At 42.7% G+C, this 17,995-nt stretch overlaps 2 protein-coding genes across 5 annotated transcripts in view; one reads left to right on the forward strand and one right to left on the reverse strand.

Annotated features, from left to right (window-relative positions):
- Nucleotides 1-8,751, forward strand: part of CUNH4orf45 (chromosome unknown C4orf45 homolog) — a 125,952-nt gene extending 117,201 nt beyond the window's left edge. Inside the window, exon 5 of the mRNA XM_031374133.1 lies at nucleotides 8,603-8,751. Within this exon, the coding sequence (XP_031229993.1) occupies nucleotides 8,603-8,650 (48 nt within the window). The 3' untranslated portion in view covers nucleotides 8,651-8,751. The remainder of the gene's footprint in view (nucleotides 1-8,602) is intronic.
- Fnip2 (folliculin interacting protein 2) overlaps nucleotides 839-17,995 on the reverse strand; it is a 113,511-nt gene continuing 96,354 nt past the window's right edge. For all 4 annotated transcript variants that reach the window (XM_031374131.1, XM_031374129.1, XM_031374128.1 and 1 more), the window contains 3 exons: nucleotides 10,188-10,388; nucleotides 6,406-6,521; nucleotides 839-4,623 (listed from right to left, as the gene is read on the reverse strand). In XM_031374131.1, the coding sequence (XP_031229991.1) occupies nucleotides 4,545-4,623; nucleotides 6,406-6,521; nucleotides 10,188-10,388 (396 nt within the window). In that variant the 3' untranslated portion in view covers nucleotides 839-4,544. The remainder of the gene's footprint in view (nucleotides 4,624-6,405; nucleotides 6,522-10,187; nucleotides 10,389-17,995) is intronic.

Genomic DNA, 17,995 nt, shown 5'->3' on the forward strand with positions numbered 1-17,995 from the left:
GGGAAACTGGGAATGGAGAAATTTACATGTAAATAAAGAAAATATCTAATAAAAAAAAGAAAAAGAAAGGTAGACTGAGGCTGAGAAAGCTGAGAAGGGGGACACAAGACACTGAAGCCAAGAGGGCTGGTGTCCCAGGCACGGCCCCAGAGAGGAAGGGCCCAAGGAAGGCCAGACCCTGACCTAGTCTGGGTTCCAGAAAGGCCCTGGGTGAGGGGAAGTGCTCAGGGACTCAATCCCAGAGGACAAAAAGAAGCTTCTTTCCCTGTCACAAAACCAGCGGAAGGTGACAAGCATGCTGGTGCCAGTGGGTAGATAAGTGGCACACAACCGCTGGCTACTATCCTACTGAAGATGTGCCATGGAGCTGTTGAACTGTGGCAAAAATCTGTCAGCATGTGAGGAAGTGGCTTGCTTCCTTCCACAACCTTGTGGATTCTAGGGCTCTAACTTAGGTCCTAAGGCTTGGCAGCAGGTGCCCATAACCTGTTGAGCCATTGCCCTGGCCCCTGGATATGCTATGTAAACATGTACGATTTGGAGAAGGAGCTTAGATATAAAGAGGTGGAGAGATGCCTATGTGTATACATAGCGCTCCATGCAGGCAAGGGCTACAGCTGCACACTAACAGGTATGCAGCGTACTGGTGTCCTGATCTTACAAGAGCCACGGCTGCTGCTGCTGCAATTTCGGAAAGTCCATCAGTTTGCAGTAAAGATCAAGTGACCACTTGTTAAAATCCTTACAAAGTAAACCCATCACCCTAAGATGGACAGCAGTTACATTCCAGGAAAATTCACCATATGCTAATGTCAGGCAGAAACTACAAATGCTCAGCTTAGATCGTTAAAAAGAGATTTATTATGCCGGTGAATGTCAGGTAGGGCAATTAAAGGTCACACAGACTGGCTCTGGGGCATTCCCATGGACTCCAGGATGTGTCTTCTGACATCCCTGGCCCAAAGGGCATCAGTGTGCTAGGGCCAGTGGTCTCACTCAGCAGGGTCCTAATCAAAATCTCCCTGCACTTCCAGAGTACTGACAGATTCAGTGACCTTGGTTCACCATACGTTACTGAAAGATCCTGTATTTGATTAAATGCAATAAGCAAATCATGCAGCATCAGGAAAATAAGCAAGATAAATTCAAAAGTTTATTGCACCAAATGTCACAGAAAATGGATCAAAATAATACATGAATGTTGTTTTAGGAAAAAGTTTCCACACACTGACAGTTGTATCCACTCAACTGACTTAAAAAACAGTCCTATCAATTTCTCTTAATGAAACATCAATAATAACTCACCCCAGAATGGTCTCCTTTTAAAACACTGAAATTTAAAAATAATGCAAATACATGTTTCAGACGTTCACCAAATTTTAACATTTAAAAAAATTAACATTCAAAGGGGGCTTCTGGATTTAGGTAAGAAGTGTATTCCTCTCCACCAAGCACGATAAAAACAAAGGGTTCACATTAAGTAAGAGAAGCTGTGGACCTTTTCAATTTGATGATGGAAGTCTGCGTGAACACAATACCCGAATGTGCATCAATGGAGAACTTCAGATGCTTAAAAGAATTCAAGAGTTGTTTTATAGTCTCTATATACATCCAACTAACGAAGAACCTAAAAAGCTACAGACTACTTTATAAAATCCAAAGACCTGATTTTTAAGAGCCCAGACAACAGTTTAGTATCATTTAGCAAGTGGGGAATTTCCTCCCTCCAAAAATGTTAATTTTGAAAAACGTGGTAAGTTAAAAAGTTGCGATGTGTAAACGCAGCTCCATGAGATGTGAGAACGTGAGTTACTTCCCGTATGAAACAGCACACCTGGAAAATGGGCTGAAGCTGTACAAAAGCTATTTAACACTGGTAAAATAAGGTACTTTGGAATTATGCACAAGTATGGAAGCTACATTTTACATTTTCATTGTCCTTTTGAAAACATACACAATTGCCTATACAACATTCATTATCACTTATCAACTTAACAAATATAAAACTGCAACATGCTAGAAAGAGGTCATCACAGGACACTGACGCACTTCTGCTCTGCGGTGCCTTGCTAGCTTGCTTAGTCAAACAGGCAGAGTGCTGCCCAGTGACACCTAACAGGTGAGACTGAAGAGCCGAAGAAACCCTAGGGTAGGTGGAATCCTGTCAACTGAGGTAGATTTCTTTATTTAAACATTAAAAAAAATTTTTTCCCTTGAGTTATGCCTAGAAGGTGGACTACCTTTTTGGACTCTTCGGCTATGACAGAATGACGCCATCGGTGAGACAGGATGTGGGTGTGTCTCAACACAAGTCCATGAGATGCTTTGCTTATTGTTTTTCTGCTTCTGAGGCTGAATTTAAGACAAAGGAAACACCCCACACCTTGGGAGCCAGAAGAACAGCACATCTTTCTCTGCAATAGCAAGTGATGGTGGGGTGCTGAGATAACCCATGTGAGCCCAGGGTTTCCCACTTTTCTTCTGAAATTTGGAACATCAGATAAAGAGGCAGGTTTAATTTTTTTTCAGGCTTTGAAGTGCTGGGCTAAGTTTTTCTTCATGAAGCTGAGATTTAGCCTGATGACAGCTCAATTCCCCAAATCTGGCTGTCAACATGTTACTACATCTACATGAGGACCAATCTGATTCTGTATAGAGTTATTTTCTCCAAAACCTCCAAAGCTGGTGAATGAGGCAGAGTCTACGTGTAAACGAGAGAATCCAGGAGAAAGAAGGGGAAAGTTGTAAGCTGGCAAGGGTGGCTATGAAATGGTTATGAAATCTGCTTTGACGGCTCATCGACACCAAGGGTGGCTATGAAATGGTTAGGGAACCTGCTCTGACGGCTCATCCACACCAAGGGAAAACAAGTGCCTGGAAAGTCGAGCCACAAGTGGGGTTCCCTGGCAAACGATGATATCATGGAGCCAGGAAACTGAAATCAGCAAACAAATGTCAGGTAATAGAAAATGGAAAGATAGTTAAAACAATGGGACACTTCAACTTTGTGAAATACAAAAATGCAAATTAAAGATCTTAAGTGCCTGGAAGAACCAACTATTCACATATCACAAAAAAATGAGAGATGCTTAGGGTGAGGCGGGAAGGAAGAGGAGGAAAAGGAGGGGGAGGGGGAGGGTCGTGAGAGTCCACACTCTGGCCCACTTCTAAGAGATGTGTAGGCCATTTGTCCCCAGTAACTTAAGGAGCACATGATCTCAACTAACTTGTATTTGTAATGAAGAGAGACAAACATGTCACATGGATCAGGATTGGATCAGATATAAACTACAGAGCCCCTAGAGGCTATCCCACATTCTCAGGCACCAGAGACTCATGGGAAGGACTGAGGAGCTGACAGCATTTGACTTTACTTGACTGGCTCCTGTCTTTTAAACACCAGAATTTCTGTTTTTAAAGTATTTTAACATGGACTGTTTTATGGTCAGTAAACTAGGGTTCTTTCCATTTAATGACCAATTGGGCTTTGACAGTTCTTCACTTTGGTAAATTTTACAAATGGTCAAGTTAACTTCTGGAGAGATTTTGTTTTTTTAAAGAATATGAAAAGGATTAAAAAGTGCAGAACTGATCGTGTGAAAACTGAGATCGCACATGGATTGCTTCTCAATGTTCGGGCTGCCTGCTGTCCTTGTCAGACAGAGCTGCTGCAGGTTCCCTCCCCAGCTGGCAGCTGCACCTTACAGCACAAGCAGGCAGCAGCACGACTGCTGGGAGGAAAGAGGCTTAGGCTGGGCGAGCTCAGCCGCAGAACATCGCCTGAGCTCACGGAAACAACTTTGGTAAAAGGTCTTTCTGGAGAAGGCTAAAGACACGAAAGCCAGAGACGAGTACCCAGTGTCAGACTATGTACTCCAAAACACCTGACCGAACAGGGTGCTACACTGAATCCTGAGCTTACTGCACCAGCAGTCCCTCTCAGGCCTGCCTTGGCTGTACTGGAACCACAGGAAGCTCTGAGAAGTGACAGCCGTAGGTCTCTGGAGCACTCTCTTCTCAATAGGCAATCCTCTTCCACATCCTGTGTCCAACAGTAGCTGCTGCGGCTCCAAGCTGACCGTGGCACAACATGGCTTTCTTTAGGTCCATGTTCACAGAAAAGCTCTGCCCCAGAAGCCACAGCTCGGTCTTAGAGTGACCCTTCATGCTCTCTCATGCTTGAACAGGAAACACTTTCCTACTGGAATGTTGTAGACATTGGTTACCCTTACTCCTGAGTCAGCCCTCAGTATTCTCCCCAACAGCATGGGGGCGTCTGCCTAGTTTGACAGTGTTGCTTACATTTCCCTCCCGCCAGAAAGGTTACTTTCTTTTGACTCCTGGGTGACAATGGCTCAGAGTGTTCCTGAACAATCACAAATTGCCACTGCATAGAGTAAACACAAGCCTCCCAACGTAAGAGCCACTAGGCAGCAGCCACATGAACAACAAGGGGCGACTGCTCCGTGTTCTCACGCCTCTGCCATCACTGAGCGCTTCCTCCTTCCTGGCTCATTTTTCAATGAGAACTGTCCTGCAGTTGGCTATAAGAGGATCTGTGCCACATACGGAGAGTGAGTGCTGGCGATGGCAGTCAGCAGAGGCAGGTCATTGGATTCAATCCTGAGTGTTGAAAAATACAAGGAGAGTATGTTAAAACTTCATTGTTTCATAAGAAAGTACCGTCTCTAACTAGTACCAGCTTCTAGTCTAGCTCATCTTTTAAAACTAATGAAAATATAAAACAGGGACAGCAAGATGGCTCTGCTGGTAAAGGCATTGGCTGTCAAAGCTGATGACCTGAGTTTCATTCCTGGGACCCACATGATGAAGGAGAGAGAGAACTGACTTCTGCAAGTTGTCCTGATTCCTACGCATGCACCCTGGCATATGCATGCTCCTACACAGATCTACATATATGAAATAAATAAAATGTATGGAACTATTGGAAGGATTAGCAAGACTAGGAGTGGACTTGTTGGAGGTTCTGAAAGCCCCTGCCAGGCAGGCCCAGTCTCTCTCTACCTATGGATCAGGGTATAAAACTCTCACCTCCTTCTATAGCACCATTATGACAGTGGACTAAACCTCTGAACCTGTAAGCCAGCCCCAATTAAAGGCTTTCCTTTATAAGAGCTGCCTTGGCCATGGTGTCTCTTCACAGTGACAGAACAGTGACTAAGACATAGGGAAAGCTAACTGTCTCATCTAGCTGTAAACGACAGAAAATCTGGTAAGAATTCAAGGCCTAACTATTAGCTAATATTGTAGGAGCTGAAGAGACGGTTCAGTAGTTAAGAATACATGCTGCTCTTCCAAAAGACTGCGGTTCAGTCCTAGCACCCATGTCTGGCATCTCATAACAGCTTGTAAATCCAGCTTTAGGGGTTCAGATATCCCTCCTTCTGTCTTCCAAGTGCAAATATGTGGTATTCAAGTGCATTCATATATATAAGAATAAGATTGATTTAGTAGCAGCAGCAGCAGGAGGAGTAATAAAAAACACTTTGAGAGGCAGGCATGGTGGTACATGCTTATAATACTAATAGTGGAGAGGCTGAAGCTGAAGGATTCTGAATTTAAAGCCAGACTAGGCTAAACACTGATACCCCATCTCAAAAGCAAACCAACAAAGAAGCTTGCTCAAAAAGGAAAACAAAGTTAACTAAATAAAACAAAAATTTATTGCCGGGCAGTGGTGGTGCATGCCTTTAATCCCAGTACTTGGGAGGCAGAGGCAGGCAGATTTCTGAGTTCGAGGCCAGCCTGGTCTACAGAGTGAGTTCCAGGACAGCCAAGGCTATACAGAGAAACCCTGTCTCAAAAAACCAAAAAATTAATCAGGCTTAGTAGAAAATTTAAAGGTTGACATAGGCATAGTACTATCTGATTCCAAACTAGCAGAATCATGTTAGGAATATGAGGGAAATTACTCATAGCTATAGTCCTTTTTGTTATTTCTATTAAAATGAAAGTGGAGTCAGGATTTTTTGTATATAAAGTGTCACAAATGTCCTCAGAAGACAGTGTGTGTCCTTAGTATTGAACAGATCTTCCCTTGGGTGGGGTGAGCTCAGGACATCTACAGGAAGTGCCGCCCACCTCCTCCACCACTGAGACAAGCTGCCACTACTCCTCACAGCTTGTGACTTTTGCATTGTTACAGTGTCACTACTGATGAAGAAGCAGAATTAGATCAAATGTCACTCCAACCTATACGTGGCAACTCACTGGGGAATGGGCATACCTCTGAGTGTCCCTGGACACAGTAAAATACTGATCCTATAGATGGAGAATGTTTTGTGTGTGTGTGTGTGTGTGTGTGTGTGTGTGTGTGTGTGTGTGTGTGTCACACCAAACTACAGCCAGTACCTGGGAGAAAGGCCAGCCTTTCACAGAACTTACCCTAACACCACACTCAGCTCTTTCACGTGCACACGTGTGTGTCCCCGGAGATACTCTGAAAGCATTTTACTTTTAAGGTACATCTCCTGTAGTCTGTCTTCCAGATGCATGATGCACTGCAAAGCCAACAGCATTTACAATGAGTACTACAATTGTAGCATCCTCCAGGATCTTTAAGAGTTGGGCTTCTCTTTAGTTATTTCAACAAACACAGCTATACTTGTCCCCCTTCCTAATAAACCCCCAAAACTACCAGCTTTCAGTTTTTCATAAAACAGCTATTAACATTGTTATATAATATTCTAGTCTCTTTAAAAGAAAACATTTTACAGAATTGAAATCATCCCACAAGCATTAACATCCCCTGTCATTTTGGCATTTAAATTGTCAACTCTTTAACCTTGGAACCAGTCTCATGGTAAATACCATCGTCAATGTAAGTCTCTTGAGCACCATATTCCTCCTTATGTGTGTCAAAACCTTACTGAGCAGTGAGTTCTGGGTTGCAAAAACTGATTTATTTTTGCACTTGTCTTTATGTCTTTATTCATAAAATTTCTTGTCATTAAGAAACTTAATAATCTCATATTTAAATTCCTTACTATGCCATTTTTATGGCCAATGCTCTAGAAAATGTTAACTTACCATTAGTTACTCAGCCAAGCTACATTTGGGTTATTATTTTGTGGAAAAATGTTTTAGTTCTTGTTTTCTTCCTACACCTCAGACTGTTCTGGCAAAACATATTCCCAAAAGCAGACTGACTGGAACAAGGTCCCTTCAGACTTTTATTTTGGTATCAGAGTATCCTTTAACTAGGTCTTTAGTAGCAATAGAGAGACACGATTTGGGGGACATCTTCACCCTTGGAATGGTGTCCAGCCTCAGTGGTTAGAGAACCCCAGCCATCTATGTCTCTCACTGGCAGCAAATGCTTCTGCATTTGGCAGGCAGCCGTCCAAGCATCCATGGGAGACACCTGATGGCTTTGGCAGGGTAATTCCATCATGTGGAATTTCCTCCTAGACCATTAGGCCTCTTTTCTTTTTTTTTTTTTTTTTTTGTCTGAGACAGGGTTTCTCTGTGTAGCCCTGGGCTGTCCTGGAACTCACTCTGTAGACCAGCCTGGCCTTGAACTCAGAAATCTGCCTGCCGCTGCCTCCCAAGTGCCAGGATTAAAGGCGTGCACCACCACTACCCGGCAAGGCCTCTTATTTTATTATATTATTTTTTTTTAGGCCTGTTATTTTTAAGGTAAAAAGATTAAGAGATGCATTTGAAAATGTTGATCCTGACCATCTGGCCTGATCAACATCAGGGCACAGTGTCTGAGATGTTCCTCACTGGTTAGCATCTTAGGCACCGTGCTTGGGATGAACCCAACAGCCCATAAGTACTACTCAAGTCAGAGGGACACCACCGATCTTCTCAGAAACGACCCCTAAATGAGCAGAAGGAAGTAGCAGAGGCATTTTCTACCAAGTTTTGATTCGTTATGGAGTGAAATAGAAAGTTTTAAGTAAGAGTTACAAGATACCAAAGGACATTCAAATTATATTAACTTCTTTAAGTCTTAAACTGGTTTATGTGTAGCGTTTTTAGTCTACAGGAAAAGCATATGATGCAATATGGGTCTAGGAATATATGCTAAATGGAAAAAACACATTTACAAAAAAAATATTTGTTTAAAGCTTCATAATCAAATAGAATTATGTTGAGTGGTTTTCCCTTCTTTGTAAGATTTTATTCCTGAGATGAAATGCAATTTTCAACATCTAAAATTTAGCTATTTTTTCCTTTTGTATGTAAGTAATGCTTAGATGAAATTCTTTTGGATCTTGATTTTCCCAGGTTAAGTCATTCATGTATCACTAAGTGGTCATGTATACTTCTACCAAATGAAGCAAAAGGAATGTTCTAACCAGGTGGTGTTGGCGCACTTGGGAGGCAGAGGCAGGCAGATTTCTGAGTTCAAGGCCAGCCTGGTCTACAGAGTGAGTTCCAGGACAGCCAAGGATAGACAGAGAAACCCCTGTCCCGAAAAAAAAAAAAAAAAAAGGAACGTTCTATAATTTATTGCTTTGATAGTCAAGATCTGTCAGACAATGAAAACCATGTCTTAGATAATCCAACGTCAGCATCTGTAAAGACAGCAACAGGCCACCACAGAGTCTAATATCTCCTCCTTCCCTTACAGAAAAGGCATATCAAGTTTCAAAATCAGGACGAATCACAGAGCTTCTAGGAGAAAATAAGAACATAAGCCTGAGTGCTTCTCCTGACCCCGTGGACAGACAGCCTGCAGAGCATGCTTCAGTTAAGAGCCAAATAAAGATTGTTATGAAAGGTGTTGCCAGTTCTTCCACCATCGATGCTGTTGAACTGTCACCGAGATGTGCCAATCATACCAACTTACTGATGGCTTGTAAAACCTGCCACGATTCCAAGTGCTTTGTATAAATTAACTAATTCTCCTAAGCATATGAAACAGACTCATATGCTTATTCATTCTTTCAGATGTACAGATAAGGGAACTGAGGCTCTGAGAGGTTACACAGAACAGAGGCAGAACTTGGAGTTGGCTTTCATGCCCACCCTTTGACAGTGAATATATATGCAAGTGGCTTTTAAAGCCACCTGTGCTAGTGTGGTACTTTTGAAAAAAAAAAAAAAGCAGCACTTCCTCTCTAGTCCTCAGAGCATCCTTACAGCATATCTGTGACATCTTCATGTTGTAAACAAGAAACCTAAGCTTCAAAGACACTCAGAATCATCCACCACACAAGCAGTGATGGCCAAGCAAGACCCAGGGATGCTCCAAGGTTTTTCTGACCTGCTACAGTGTGACAGCATTCACACCCATCCTTTAGAAAGCCTGCATCAAAGTCCTGACTGTGTGTGGAAAGTGGTGCAGCTGAGGACCTGGCCATAAGAATTTAGAGGTGACCAGTGAAGCGGCAGTCTGTGTATTAACTGATATTCAGCTTCCTGTTTTGCTGTTAAATAGTTCTGTGTCATTTCCTGAGGCCAGAAGGGAGACGGAAGTTTTGAACTCAGGCTTTGCTGCAGAAAGCATCCCAGCACTGAATGGAAGGAAGCAGGACAGGCAGGTACTTCCGAGTAGTGTCCCTAAGGCCAGCATAACTAAGCTGCCCAGCTACCAGCTACATGCCTTTCATTCCTCTCCTTGACAAACCTTTCTCTCTCATTCTCTGAATAGACTTTCAACCTCTCTGCATACATACCACACATCAAAAGACATTTGTTAAGTATATCCCATTGACTAGGAAGGAGCTGCAAATAATTTTCTAGGACTTTCTAGGCTGTTCTTCATTTCAATTTAGAATGGTACAAAGGTTTCGTTAAATCCCACTTGGAAAGGAACAGCTGACACCATGTTGTAAGTTCTTACACAGAACTTCCAAACGTGAAGTGCTTCCGTTCGCCCGGAATGGGCTGTGAGGACGCTCACGGAGCAGAAGAATGTGGCACGCCTCGGACCCATCTAGACACTCTCCCATGGAGGACTTTAAGCTTCTTTTTAGGCTCAGTTCCCCCTTATCTACTTTACTCTCTGCTTTGTTCCGAAGACACTGTCCTCTGCGCCATCAAAGCTCTGCCCTGTCTGCGGGACTGATGTTACATGTTCCATTTTTCTTTAACGCTAACCTTTAATAGATTAAAAATGATGTGTCTGAACTTGTGATTTTTATAATCAAAATACTGAATAAAAGTTATCATTCAATTATATAATTACTGGTGACAGAAGACCAAATACTTACAAAATCAGCAGGGAGGTGAAGCTTATAGAGCTGTAAGATGGACTGAAGTAAACTGGACACCTGATTAGAGACCAAGACATCCTGGCCCAGCTTCATGGTGTCCATCACTTTCCTCTGACTTGTGGCTACCTGGACAGTCCACTTGTCGGTGTCTGCAATGACACAGACAGCTTCGGCTATGGGCTCGTCGAGCACTGGATGCTGAAAGAGAGAGACAGCGGGGTCAGCATCCTCCAGCCCAGAATGGGCAGAGGCTTTGTCTGAGACGAGAGGCTGAAGGTGCGAGCTGTGGAGCTTTCCAGGTACTCAGAAAGGTGTGCCGCCGAACGAAGCAGAACTTACAATGAATTAGCTAGGAGTGGTGGGATGGCTCAGAGGGTAGGTGGTTCTTAGCAAGCCTAAAATCCAAGTTTGGTACCTGATAAGGAGAGACTCTTTCAAGTTGTCTCTGACCTACAAATGTGCTGTGGTATACATCTACACACACACACACACACACACACACACACACACACACACACACGTAAGTTAATAAAAAATGAAAATTTTCAAAATAGCATTTTCAGAAAAGTTACGAGGTGTTAGAGTTCACACAGATACACAAAAGGATGTTGTTTCCCAACATTTACTATATTAAATTTACTGTCTTTATGAATGACTGTATTCCCATTTAGAATGAGGAAAATCAAAGTAAGCTGGAGGATCCTATTGCTATTTTTTCCAATAAAAAGATTAGTCAAGATAACATTACACCCTTTAGGGTGTAAGGAGACAGTTCTGTATGAGCAGAACCCATGCTTTTTAAAAAAACAAACAAACCAGACATGGTAGTGTACACTTCCAGCCCTGGGGAGGTAGAAAAAGTAATAGTCTTGGGACTCCCTGGCCAGTCAGCCAAGCCCACTTGGTGAGTGCTGGGTGCCAGTGAGAGAGACCCTGTCTCACAAAACAAGGTAGATGGGACTGGAGAAATGGTTTAAGAGACCTCCCTGTTTTTCCAAAGGACTGCAGTTTGGTTCCCAGCACATTTTAGGCAGCTCACAACAGCCTGTAACTACCACTAGGGGATCTAATGCCCTTTTCTGGCCATTGTGAGTATCTGTACATGTGTAGTCTGGCTGCTGAGACACATACTTAAAATGTTAAAATACTTCATAATAAACTGTATCACAGGGTACAAACATTTATAATGACTAGTCTCAGCTGTCAAGTGAGAGTTAGAGCATGCTTGTCTCAAGGATTGTCTTGACTGGGACACTTAAGGTGGGAAGACTGGCTCGTGATGGGCGGCACCATCCCCTAGGCTGGGATCCTGAACTCTATAAAAAGGAGAAAGTGAAGAGCATAAGCATTCATTATTCTCTGCTGCTTCTCCACAGATGCAATGTGACCAGCTGTATCAAGGCTCCTGCTGCAGTGACAGACTATAACTTCAAACAGTAAGCCAACGTGAACACTTCTGTTCTAAGCTGGTTTTGTCAGAGTATTTTATCACTGTAACAGGAAAAACTAAGACAACCTTGAAACACCAGAGAAAATGGCCTCACGTCATAAATATCTCATCTCTCAAAACTGGGCTTTTGCACTACCTGTAGTTGCTCTGAATTTACTGCCTTCCTGTAGCAACTCAAAAGAGATACAGATATCAAGATGGAAACTCTGTAGTTCTGTAGTTGTTAAACAGCTGAGCTAGTGATTCATATATGTGATCTGTTAGTAGCAGGAGCTGATGGTAAAATGGTAAAAGCTCCCCAGGTATGGTCTTTATCCAAGTTCAAAGCCTTGCCCAAAGTCTTGCAGCGCTCTATGGGTGGTACTGACAGCAGCATTTTATAGGATCCCACTGAGTCCTGACATCCCGTATCCATCCACATGCTATAGGAGGCTTTTTATCAGTTAGCTACTTGTTTTTTCATCTGGAGTTATTTTTCCTATTTTATGGGGGGATAATTTTGAGACTGTTAATATTCTATACTTACATCTTCAGAAAGGCTGTTTTTCTGATTAACTTTCTTAATGCCTGATCTTTTAAAACTGATCTCAAAATTTGGGAGTACAGACATAAACAATATGTAGGTATAGTGTTTTATACTAGAATGGTTACATTTAATTTTATCAAATTAATGACTGCTTTTACCATGAAATTGTTTCTTAGAAATACTATTCATACTATTAGAAGTTTTCACAGCTTTATGCAAGTGTCCCATGGTTCATGTGACTGACATTTATCTATCATTTTATGTTGGAAGGGTACTGGTGTGCTATTTGAAAGTTTGTCTTTTATACTCTTTTGGACCTCTTTTTGTCTTGTTTATTGGCATAATTTATATGTTACAATTCATTAATTTTATATATATAAATTGGACAAGTTTTAACAAATGTATATACTCGTGCACGCACCATCATAAATCATGTACTAGAATTTTGCTGGACCCACAGAAGTTCAAGTTCCTTTGTAGTCAGTCCTCTATAGGTAGTTATCCCAGCAACAACTAATATGCCTTCTAGAACTGAAGTGGAAATTTCTGGTTTCTTTAACAACTCAGTTGTATTATGTGATGTTTTCCTGGAAGCTGTCTTGTAAAAAAGGGCAAGTGATGATTTGCTGAAAACAGACACTTGAGAGGGTGAGTGATGTTTAGAAAGAATATACATGAAATCCCACAGATAATGGCGGTGCTGGTGGGGGTAGGGGTGGGAGGGGGTGAGGGTGAGAAGGAGCTCTAGTATCGCTAAGCCATGCAACATTATCTTTGCTGGTCTTCACTTCATAGAGAGAAATGTGCCAAAGAACTTTTTGTGGTATTCCAGCTGATTCTGGCAGCTTCCACTGACTTGTGCCTATTTGGTGGAGCCTTGCTGTTTCTGCTGGATCAAGCCACCACTACTGATTCATGTTTGGTGTTTGCTATTGAACTGGACTACTGGTATCCTGACAATGGAAGAGTGGAATCACCCCAAGGAACTACTTCTAAACAGGTCCACCACACCCTTTCCCTATTAACCTTCCTTTTCCCCTACCTTTGGTCAGTGGGTTAGAAGGGAGGTTAAAGCATTTAAGTACCCTAAATATAGTAGGTTTTGAAAAAATCTAAGCCTACATAGAACTATTGTTCTGACTTTTTTAGAATTTCATGTCTGGCTTCTTTAAAAATAGTACTTTTAAGATATAGCTGTAAATACTGCATCTTAGCGCCGTATTTTTGTTTTTGAGTAGCCTCTTGTAAGAGTATACCACAATTTGTTAATCTGGAGATAGCACAGCTATATTGCTCTTGTGGAAGATTTGGGTTCAGTGTCCAGAACCTATGTGGCAGTTTACAATTGTCTGTAACTCCAATTCTAGGGAATCTACCATCTTCTGCAGAGACTAGCCATGCATATGGCACATATGCTTATATGCAGACAAACACTGATACATATAAAAAATAAATCGAGAGAGAAGAGAAGACAGAGGAGAGGAGAGGTGAAGGGAGGGGTGGAGGGAGGGAGGGAAGGAGAGAGAGAGAGGGAGAGATTGATTGATTTAAATGTTTGGCCATTAAGAACAAAACAGCAGGGCTGGAGAGATGGCTCAGCAGTTAAGAGCCCATAATGGTTGCTCTTCCAGAGGTCCTGAGTTCAATCCCCAGCAACCCCATGGTGGCTCATGATCTCATAATGAGATTTGGTGCCCTCTTCTGGTCTGCAAGAACACATGGATGCAGAACACCACACACATAAAAAAATAAATAAATATTTTTAAAAAAAGAAAGACCAAAACAGCTGTGAGCATTCATATTTACAAATCTTGGTGCAAACATGATTTTACTTCTCTGAATAAATCCTGAGTGGAAATGCTGGTTCATGTGGTAAGTGCAGGCTTAACTCTACAAAGTGGCTCCATTGCCATCTGCTACATATCCCAGCTTCTGTTACTTTGTATCAATCCTGTTCTCAGACTGTACAGTTCTCAATTGTAACCATCATACAGAGTATGTAGTCATTTTAATTTGCATTTTTCTAATAAATAATGAAACAACATATTTTCATGTTTGTTCCTATGGTTTATAAAACAAAACTGATCAAAAAGTGACTGCTTCACCAGCGGCGGGCACCTTCTGACAGACCCCAGTGTGTCCTCCATGCACACGAGGGTCTCGCAATAGCACAGCAATCATATCCCCATGCTGTGCCCCTTGCCCTAGTATAGAAGACAGCATGGCCAATGCTTGTGAGCACTTTCCTAACTCATTCCTAAAGAAAACCAGTACTGGCTGCCTTCTGTCTTTATTTAATACCATCGAGCACCCTGTGCTGATCATTCGCTGCTTTGAGCTGCTTACCTGATTTTCCTAACTTCCTTCTGGATAAGGCCTGGTGGGTCTGTAAGCAGACTGCTGTCTCTCCTCTCCTCTGTCGAGGTGTCCACACCATAGTGAGCCTCCTTCCTTGAGATCCAGGAGGGAGGCTGGGTGGCCGGCAGCACTGGGCAGCACTGCCCAGCACTGCCACATTTCTCCCGACAGCAGTTAGTACAAACCCTTGCGTGCTTTCTGGGCCTGGTCTGCTGTTATCCTGATTGTTCTGCTGCTCTCACCAACTCTGTGTATTTCTCATATCCTTCCAATGGAGTGTCTTCTGCTTACATTACGGTCTGTGAGATGGACGACTAACTGTATGCATCCCAGGCTGGCCCCAAACTCAGTGATCCTGTTGCCTCAGACTCCTGACTGGTGACATTATAGGCATTTGTCACCAAGCTCAGCTTCAAAATCTAGTCTTTAAAACACTGACTTGAGGGCAATTTGCATCCTAGGTTCCAAATGACCCTAACTTCCTATATGATCTCCCTGTGGCAGAAAAAAGGAGGGAAGGTGTGCGTGCCAACCCAGTCTTCCAACAGTCTGCATGACACAAGCTGTGCAGTACTGCCACCAATGGGAAGAGTATCTTTAAGCACTGAAGAAGAGCATTCTCCATGTGTGAATTACAGCAGAGGGTTGTGGCAACACATATGGTCAAGAAGGGCAGAGGGATTGGTATACAAAATTAAAGTAACTCATTAAGAAAAAGAAAGCTAAGGGGAAGATCACTCATGGAAAGTATGTTGAGTTCCCTTTAGGTCATGGGAGCATGGGATCAAGGAGAAACACAGGGCCGAGACACGGGATCTGGGAGTCAACAGTTTCCTCAACTTCCTCCCTAGCACAGGGGCCGGAACTTGAGAAATGCTACCTACTGAATTCTAGCAGGCTGTGCACAGACAAATGATGGAGTCCTGGCATCCTGCTCTCCCTTACAGCATGGGTTTGCTGTTATGTACAGACCATCAAGAGAAGACTGTTGAGCACTGAGACACTGGGAGTGCTCTGAAAACACTACAAGAATTATAGACTCTCAGACTAAATACTTCACACTCAGTCTCCCCGAGTGTTCCTGAAGAGTTAGCCATGTATATCCACCTCAAGAGCATCACCCATAACCTGCTTACTTATTTGCTGGAAAACAAGAGTCTTCTACAGGAAAAAGAAATGACTCTCAAGAGTCTGGAAAAAAGCAGCTGGGAAATGGTAAAACCATCAACAGAGATCACACTGGATGTACTGTGAGGGAGCTTGCTCGATTTCTATATGGTTAGAGAGATGACACGTAAGCTCTATTGATTCTATTGACTGTTGATAGCCCTATTAATAGAGTCAGGCCCACTGGAGAAAAGCCAGTTTAAATGTATTATGATTTGGCCTGTAAGTCAACTGCTAAGCTTACAGACTTAGAAGAAATCTAAAAGACCCATGTTTTGGGTTGTGTCAGCAATATAAACCTACATATATCAGATGCCCTGGAGCTTAATTAATTTGTGTTTCTGAGACATGCCCTCAGTATGTAGGTCCCATTGGGCTTAGGATTTACTATGGGGCTAGTGAGGGCTTTAACTTGTGGTCTGCTTGTCTCAGCCTCTTTAGCACTAGGATTGCAGTATATTCCTCAAGTTCATATTTTAAATTTTTTTTATTTATTTGTTTTTTATTTTTGGTTTTTCGAGACAGGGATTCTCTACATAGCCCTGGCTATCCTGGAACTCACTCTATAGACCAGGCTGGCCTCAAACTCAGAAATCCACCTGTCTCTGCCTCCCAAGTCCTGGGATTAAAGGGATGCGCCACCACCACCCGGCCCTCAAGTTCATTTTTATCATGGTGTTTTACCACAGCAATAGAAACCCTATGAAGGCAGCCACCATACTCAGACCTAGTCCTTACTTAACAAGTCTCCTCTGGGAAGGCTCTAAAGTTAAAGTGTGCATAGCACCACACTGCACAAAGGAAAACAGAATTACATTGATGTTTTTTGATTTGCTACACAGTCAAAGACTAGTCTGGGACTCACATGCTGGCCTCAAACTTGTGTGCCACAATGCTCAGAATTACGTTTCTTTTTAACATTAACCTTTTCTTATTAGCTATACCATAACGGCAGAGTTTACTAAATAGATTTGGGGCATGCTGAGACAGAGTTTCATGTAGTTCAAACTGGTCTTAGACTTGCAATGTAGTTAAGGATAACCCTAAAATCCCAACCTTCCAAGTAGAAGTCTTTAATATCACATCTTATCAAATACATGTATGTATCAAAACCATACAATTCAGGTGTGTAATAACACAAACTGCTAGGCAGAAGTTTTTTTTAAAACTAAAACATTCCTTCTTAGAAAGAAGAGTGAAGCTTATTAAGATTCAGGAAATAAGGGCTGGAGAGATGGCTCAGCGGTTAAGAGCACTAACTGCTCTCTTCCAGAGGTCCTAAGTTCAATTCCCAGCAACCACATGGTGGCTCATAACCATCTATAGTGAGATCTGATGCCCTTTTCTGGTGTGTCTGAAGACAGTGTACTCATATAAATAAAATAAATTAATTAAACTTTAGGAAAAAAAGATTCAGGAAATAAAACTTACAAGGCTCAGAAAGTCAATTTAAAAAAAAGCCCCAAGGAGCTCCTACTGCTTAAGGATTTTGGGGATCCCTCCCTAAGGCTGTACAAGCAATAGCAGTTACTGGGGAGAGAAGACCGTCCAGTCCAGCCTGTCTCGGGCAGAATTACAAGGTTACTGCTTCTATTTGCTATACTGGGGAAGGAAAACAAGCACAGCTTTTGGGAACTGCAGAGACCAAGGCGTATACCCGAAACTCCAACAAAAATGTCCTCACACATGGGCTGGGAGAATGCCATCTATGTGTCGCTTGCACACTGTGTTGCTGCAATTCTACTTGAGGCTCCAACTGAGTAACAGATATGCCTATCGTATAAAAGGCACTCCAGTGATTTTCAACAGATAAAGTAAGTCTGCCATTGCATAACTCTCCTCTCCAGCCAGGAAACTAAGAGGCTGCCACCAGACTGCTACTGCATATGAAGACTCAGAAGAAGCAATTATACTTCACACTGCTATCTGCATTTGTCTAGCAGAACTTCTCCCTGGAAACAGGTTTAGTGTTAGTCACTTAAGAATGAAGAGTTGTCACATAAGAGACAAGGGTCTGCAACACTTAGTAGATCAGACAAGAACAGCTCACATTCAAGGGCAGCTTAGGCTACAAAGCAAGGTCCCATCAAACCAAGAGGAAGGAGGGGACCTCTGAGAACCACAGGACACCACGATCACTATGACAGGAAAGGAAAGGGGCACTTCAAACAGCAGGATGAGCTGGAGGGGTGAAAGGCCCGGCCTGTGTGTGTGTGCTGTGCCTGTGTGTGCTGTGCCTGTGTGTGCTGTGCCTGTGTGTGCTGTGCCTATGCCTGTGTGTGTGTGTGCTGTGCCTGTGTGTGT

This window comes from Mastomys coucha, unplaced genomic scaffold, assembly GCF_008632895.1.
Source record: "Mastomys coucha isolate ucsf_1 unplaced genomic scaffold, UCSF_Mcou_1 pScaffold16, whole genome shotgun sequence".
NCBI lineage: Eukaryota > Metazoa > Chordata > Mammalia > Rodentia > Muridae > Mastomys > Mastomys coucha.